The sequence below is a fragment of the Chrysochloris asiatica genome, unplaced genomic scaffold (assembly GCF_000296735.1).
Source record: "Chrysochloris asiatica unplaced genomic scaffold, ChrAsi1.0 scaffold00009, whole genome shotgun sequence".
NCBI lineage: Eukaryota > Metazoa > Chordata > Mammalia > Afrosoricida > Chrysochloridae > Chrysochloris > Chrysochloris asiatica.
The window spans coordinates 19,221,411-19,228,032 of NW_006408527.1; the positions used below are offsets into that span (position 1 = coordinate 19,221,411).

The window sequence follows — 6,622 nt, forward strand, 5'->3', positions numbered from 1 at the left end:
AAAATAAAATAAAATACTAGTTCTATTCTCTCATGTTGCTGTGTGCTGGGGTCAATCCCATCTCATAGCAAGACCCTGTGACACAGTAGAACTGGCCCATAGGGCTTTCATGGCCTTTTCTCTTCAGGAACCATTGGTGGGTTTGAACTTTCAACCTTTTGGTTAGCAGCTCAGTGCATAACCATTGCCCTACCAGAGCTCCTTTATCTTCCTCAAAGGTACCTGGAAGCACAGGAAATGGACTTAGAAATTCTTTCCTTACCCAACCTTAACAATAATACCTACTGGCAGAATTTAAGGTTGGTCTTATTCATCTTTTAAGATTCAATTTTAATATTTGCCTTATAAATGCATATTTACCTTTGCTACAAATATAGCCATAAATGTGGTGCAGCAAAAAGGGAACTAAGTTATGAAAGCTTTTTAGACATAACCAAACACTTTGAGGGAATGAGTTGTGGGTCTAGGAGCTCAGGAACATGGTCTCAAGAGACACCAAGGTCAAATGGCATAACATAGTCCACAAAAACAATTGTCTACATTCTACTTTAGGAAGTAGTGACTGGAGTCTGTAAAGCTTGTGAGAAGCCACTGGGAGGTGCAACTACTGATCTTACCCTGTCTGAAGGAAAGATGTGTGAAGAAAGTCAGAGATGCATCATGAAAACATTTCAATGAATTGATGAAATGTAAGAACATCAGTCTCTTTGACCCCATGACCTAAACTAGATGCTGTCCTGCCACCAGTACCAACTCTTTTGAAAGGGATCACATTTCTTCTTGATAGTGGGAGAAAAATGTGGAACGAAATTCACAATCATAAAACAGACTAGGCTTGGAACTCCTGAGATGACGACCCTTAAGTCACCATTTTAGGTTTGGAAATGAACTCACCCCTGCTGGCTCAATTTTCACCCAAACAGCTGACACGTCTATAAGGGGAACATGAACCCTGGTGTGATGCCATGAGATAAGCAGTCGACTTGCAAGGTTGATTTAAATCACAAAGTCAGCAGTTCAAACTCACAAGCTGCTCCTTGGAAACCCTCTACAGGGTCTCTATGGGTCGGAACTGACTCTATGGCACTTAACAAGAGAAACAATAACACTAGTATGGTTATTGTTAGAATACACACATTAGAAAGATCAAGGGGCAGAAGAGCGAGGAAATCAGGAGGAATGGAAACAGAAACAGCAGACAGAAAGCAGGATAAGTGATGATAAATTGTAGGGGTTGTAATCAGTAAGATGAAAAACAGGTGTTATAAATTATTGAATGGAAAACCAATTTGGTCTGTAAACTTTCCCTCAATTCACAATGAAAAGTTTATAAAAAAGCTGCAATTTAACAGTATTTAGCATATATTATTGAAACTATTTACCAATGCTTGACTGTATTCATCCTTGTATCTCCATCTTGTGTGCCTAACTCAGTAATTGAATTAATAGAATCACCATGAGGAAGGAGTTCTGGTGTGGCACTGTATAGGTTAATGCTCTGTTTGAACTGAAAGGCTGGTGGTTCAAACTCACCAGCTGCTTCTCGGAAACCCTATAAGGGTCCCTGAGTCGGAACCAAGTGATCACCACCCCTACCACCTTGAGACATTGGGGATTCATACACACATGAACTCAATTATCAAATACACAATCACTGGGGGTAGGAACTTGAAGTAGGAGATGTGAACAAGAGACAGGTGTTTCTTCTGCCTAGAAATTTAACAATTCTGTTTGTGGTCCTTTTCAGACTACAAATCTGAGTCTCCCCATAACTTAACAGAACCCAAATTTAATGTAATTTTAAAGCACTTCATTCTTCGCTTAAATTCAAATACTTCTCACAATGTGATCCTCATGATAAAATAAATTACAGATCTCACATGGTGACCAAAGCTTTTAAAGTGTGTCTAAACTATTTGGTTTGAAATCAAGACTTTCAGCGTGTAAAATTTGAAGTGACGATAAAGTTATATCTTAGTGCAGTATCCATTTTTGTGGTCCCACCTGCCCAATTCCAGAAGCTTACTTGTCAGTTAGAATTTCTCTACTCCTTGCCTAAGAATCTACAGGTCCGTGCTCAGAAAAACAAATTCCAAGGCAACCACCACGCTTCAAACCCAAATCTACAGGGCAGAGTTGAATTGCTCCTAAAGGTTTCAGAGATTGTAAATCTTTATAGACGCCTCATCCTTTTCCCAGTGTGACCTGGTGTGTTCAAACTGCCAACTTTTCAGTTAGCAGCCCAACGCTTAATCTACTACACCAACCAGGGCTCCTTTGTTGCACTTCAGCAAACGTTAAAATAAATACTAACAGCTAATGAGGCTACTGGAGTCCTGGTGTGGCACTGTAAGATAAGCACTGGACTACTAAGTACAAGGATAACTACAAACCACTCCTTGGAAATCCTACACAGGGTCGATATGAGTAGGAACAACTCAATGGCACTTAACAAGGCCACTGGGGAGCACAGTGTCTCCATACAATGACTACTGGACTCAAACCGCACATACATGGTTTGAGTCCACCAACCGGTTTATGGGAGAATGATGAGGCTTTCTTCTCTCACAAAGATTTAGAGTCTTAGAAACCCTATACAGGGTAGCTATGAGTCCAGACCTACTCATTAGCACAAAGAGGCTACTGTGTAAAACATCTCAGTATAACACCAAATAGAAAGATACAATAAATTTCTTTTAGCAAAAACCCCACAGCATTTATTGTGATCTGATAATACCATAAAAGTGATGAAAACAATATGAACAGGTTTTAGAACTATAGTCATTAACAAGGACACCTACAAAAGGGGAGACAGGGGGAATGAAATTGTTGCCCACAAGAACGTTTCATTTCATTAGTCATTTCTAGTTGGATACACTTTGTAGCAGAGTAATATTGTCTCCTTTCAGCATGATCCGACCTGCAAAACAAAACAAAGCAAGCTCTCAATAGCCAACACACAGACAACTGTATAATTTCTCTTTTCAAAGTATGTGACCATTTTTAATTTCAAGTGTCTAATGTGGTGCTCTGGATCAGCACTGGACTTCGAACCACTAGATCAAGAGTTCAAACCAACCAGCTGTTCCACGGAAACCCTGCAGAGGGTCACTGTGAGTGAAGACCAACTGGACAGCACTTAAATATGTTCAAAGGCTCCCTAAGAACATATGCACTTTTTCAAAAATAGCCTATTGAAGTATGATGTTATTTTATGAAAAAAAAAATTTCCCTTTTCTGTAGACTGAGCCAACAGAACAGCTCTAGCCCAGCATTTCCTAATGCTTTAGGTCTGCAAAAGTTTGGAATGAGTTGTGCGCCAAGTTGAGAAAACACAGTATACTATAATCCCATCCCTAGAACTGTTAGTGTAAGACTCGAGTCTTGGCGTGGTGCTGTAGGAAAAGCTCTGGACTGCTAACAGCAAAGTTTGCAGTTCACACCCACCGGTCACTCTTTGGAAACCCTAGAGAGGGTTGCTATGAGTCAGACCAGACTGGATGGCACGTCCTAACAATACTGACGATTGGATTTAATAACATTAGGGCTTCAGGGACTTCAGTGGGAGCTACCCGGAGAGAGTGGCAGACCAGAAATGGAGTGAGGGAAGAGGGAAGTGGTAAAGGATGAGTTCAAAGAGCACACTACTCCCCCAAGCACTAATTTCTCAAATCAAACTAAATTTTAGCATGAATTGAACAACAGACCATTATCTTACCCAGTTGTTTTCTTGACTTTGTTTTAGAATGAATCTCTTCTGCATCATCTAATACAAGGTTCATATACTCATCAAAACCCTAGGAAAGGAGCCAATTGATTATCATCTTTTAGATTACTTCCAAACCATTAAAAAAATTCACCCTCTTACTGATCTTTCACTTAAAGCAGGGCATATGGAAACACCAACTCCCACCACCCTATAAGCTTATTTTTCAACAATCTGTCCTGCCCAATATATGTGTGGATGTATTCAACTGCCCCGGCTCTCCCCACCTCCCCATAATATGCTATTATCACTGAACACATTTGTTTTCCAACTGGTCAGAGGCGGAGATTCCTGATGGACTCTGTGACATTGTGCTGCCATGTCTAAATCAAATACCACATTGCACCTGTTCCTCAGAACGCTGTACTCCATCAATTTCTCCTTCTAACATTGTTTTATCTCTTCTGCGGGGGGCCTGGCTGTTTAGTGGTTGAGCGCTCAGCTGCTAATGGAAAGGTTGAAACCCACCATCTGGCCCACAAGAGAAACAAAGATGTGGTTGCTGGCTACCATGAAGACCACAACATCAGAAATCCTATAGGACAGTGCTAATCTGTCCTAGGTGGTCACCATGAGGTGGAACAGACTTGATGGCAATTCTCTTCTGTTCCCTCCCCTAAGTGACAATATTGTTGGTTACTTTTTTTTTTTTTAATTTTATGTCTTTTTAGGAACTACACAATTAACAACTAGAAAATAAAGCAAAGCTAAGTAGTGGACCCTGAGAAACTTTCCTTAGGTTGAGTTGTTGACTTTTCATAGATTTCTCTGCCAGGAAAGTTTCAGTGAAGTTTTTTAAACTGCTCCAAAATAAAATATCCTCGGTACTTACTATGATACAACCCTCTATCCGCATATTCACTTGCTCATACAGCCACACCTGAATCCGGGATCTCTGAAATAATCACAAAAAAATAAATATTAGAGTAAGTAAACACAATCCTACCACTTTGGTTAAACATTAGAAAAGAATTATAGCTCCTAAAAAACCGATTTGATAAATATAAGCCAAGAGGACCAAATCTTAAGATTCAAGATAGGTTACTTGCCAAGAAACCTTTTCATTTATTTAATGCTAAATTGTGATTGTCCAGGTCAACAAATTGCCTCTGTTCTAGGGACTCAATCATTTCTTGAGTCAAATGATCAGGGCTCAGTCATTTCTGCTTATAGTTCCAATACAATGAGATTAAAAATTATTGGCAATGTAACATGAAACAGCAAATGCCAATGGCCAAGAATAATGGCACATTTCTTATCTGCAAAAGCAAAATTCAGCTCTAAAACAGTTTAACTTCTCAGTTTTCCATATTACACATCTAACAAACAGAGAAGGAAACATCAGTTCTGGTGATTAGAAATGATCATAGCTTGAAATGAATCTGTTTTTCAACTGTGTTGTTTATCACACATTAAAATTTGCCAGAAACAAAACATTTTCTTTCAGAAGGAATTTAAGTATCTGACCTGTCAACTCAAAACATGAAAAACAATACTTCCAATCACCACCACCCTAAAAGAAAGTAGGCTGTTATTTGTTATGTGCTGTAGAGCCAGTTCTGATTAAAAACAACCTTGTATAGGATTTCCCAGGAGTGATTAAACCCCTCTAAATCTACGTCCCTTCTCGTTTTACAGTGTTTGAATATAGATAAAATCAACATTTTCCCATAGGCACTAAGTACACAATCTTATGACAATGTTTCACCCTTTGCCAGCCATTAAGTGGAGAAGAGGGAAAGGTTCCCATACTCTGGCCATAGTCACTACAGCAAAAGTACCAATGTCCAAATGCATGTATTTGATCACCATGTATGCAAGCTAGTAATTTTTGAAATGAGTTCATTTTGGTTTTGCAAAGACATGACACAATTCTTTGCATGCTTGGAGCGACAGCTATATGGAATATTCTGTTACATTCAAACATTCTCTGCATCCTTTCCCTTCAATTATTCCTATTTTTCAACGCTGAAACAAGAGATCTCACAGATTGGCATTCAGTTTGGTAAATTCAATTAAATAACCATTATGAAACAATTAACGACATATAACTTACGTACATTTTGCAAGTATCTGAAGATAAGGTTCTGTACCACCGTAGTTAAGGGAAAAAAATAACACTAATAGTTCCCTGAAACTGGTCGTCTCACCCCATCTCACCTTATTTTTGGTTTGTTTTCTGAACAACCAAGACACTGGTGCCCAACAAAAAACAACCCAATTCAGGTTCCCCTAAAAAACCGGAGGGCAGTCACCCTACTCCTTTACTCTCCAAGGGTTTCATTGGGCCCATCCTTCCTCCTCCCCCAAACCCCTATCTCCGCTTTCACTCAGTACCTAAATGACGTTGTTGTCCGTGCGCTCAGCCCCGCCGTCCTGCTCTTCCCACCACAGGGGTCTGCCAACCCATCTTCCACCCACCACCACCACTTCTTCAACTACCCGCGCTTTCTCCTAGTCTTGGTCGCCCCGAGGACTCATGGGATGTGAACTACACGTCTCCTTTTCAGGCCTGGTCTCTCTGCCTGCTCCTTCGCCCTCCGTTTGCTGGCCCGAATCTCCCAACGCCTGACATCTCGTACAGGATACGATGGGCTGCACCATCACCTTCTGCACTTTCTGGCCCTGGCCACGGTACGCCATGGTGGAAGCTCACAATGACCACAGTAAGCCACACGGTAACTCAGAAGGCAACTTCCGGAAATAAGAACCGGAATCGGAAATGTATTGTGGCCGCGGCGGCCTGGTGACTACTGGGAAATGCCTCTCTAGCCACAGAGTTGCTTTCTCTATGTTCTATAGCATCCGGGGGAGGCCGAACTGCGGGCTCTGCACTTGGGAACCTGGCCCGATCCT

The 6,622-nt window shown here is 40.8% G+C and overlaps 1 protein-coding gene across 1 annotated transcript; it reads right to left on the reverse strand.

The window, feature by feature from the left end:
• Window positions 1-2,864: 2,864 nt before the first annotated feature.
• SNRPE (small nuclear ribonucleoprotein polypeptide E) lies at window positions 2,865-6,409 on the reverse strand. The gene is made up of 5 exons (XM_006834105.1): window positions 6,356-6,409; window positions 5,827-5,853; window positions 4,599-4,661; window positions 3,719-3,797; window positions 2,865-2,920 (listed from the first exon to the last, which is right to left on the reverse strand). Exons 1-5 carry the CDS (start codon window positions 6,407-6,409, stop codon window positions 2,865-2,867), a joined length of 279 nt encoding a protein of 92 aa, XP_006834168.1.
• Between the last annotated feature and the right edge of the window lie 213 nt (window positions 6,410-6,622).

What these genes read in the sequence shown, in the direction of transcription:
- SNRPE (XM_006834105.1), bottom strand. Translation starts at nt 6,409, where the DNA reads ATGGCGTACCGTGGCCAGGGCCAGAAAGTGCAGAAGGTGATGGTGCAG. An exon ending in AGGTGATGGTGCAGCCCATC is followed by an intron (nt 5,854 to 6,355) that starts GTATCCTGTACG and finishes ACGGTGGTACAG; the next exon opens with AACCTTATCTTCAGATACTT. An exon ending in TCTTCAGATACTTGCAAAAT is followed by an intron (nt 4,662 to 5,826) that starts GTACGTAAGTTA and finishes TGATTATTTCAG; the next exon opens with AGATCCCGGATTCAGGTGTG.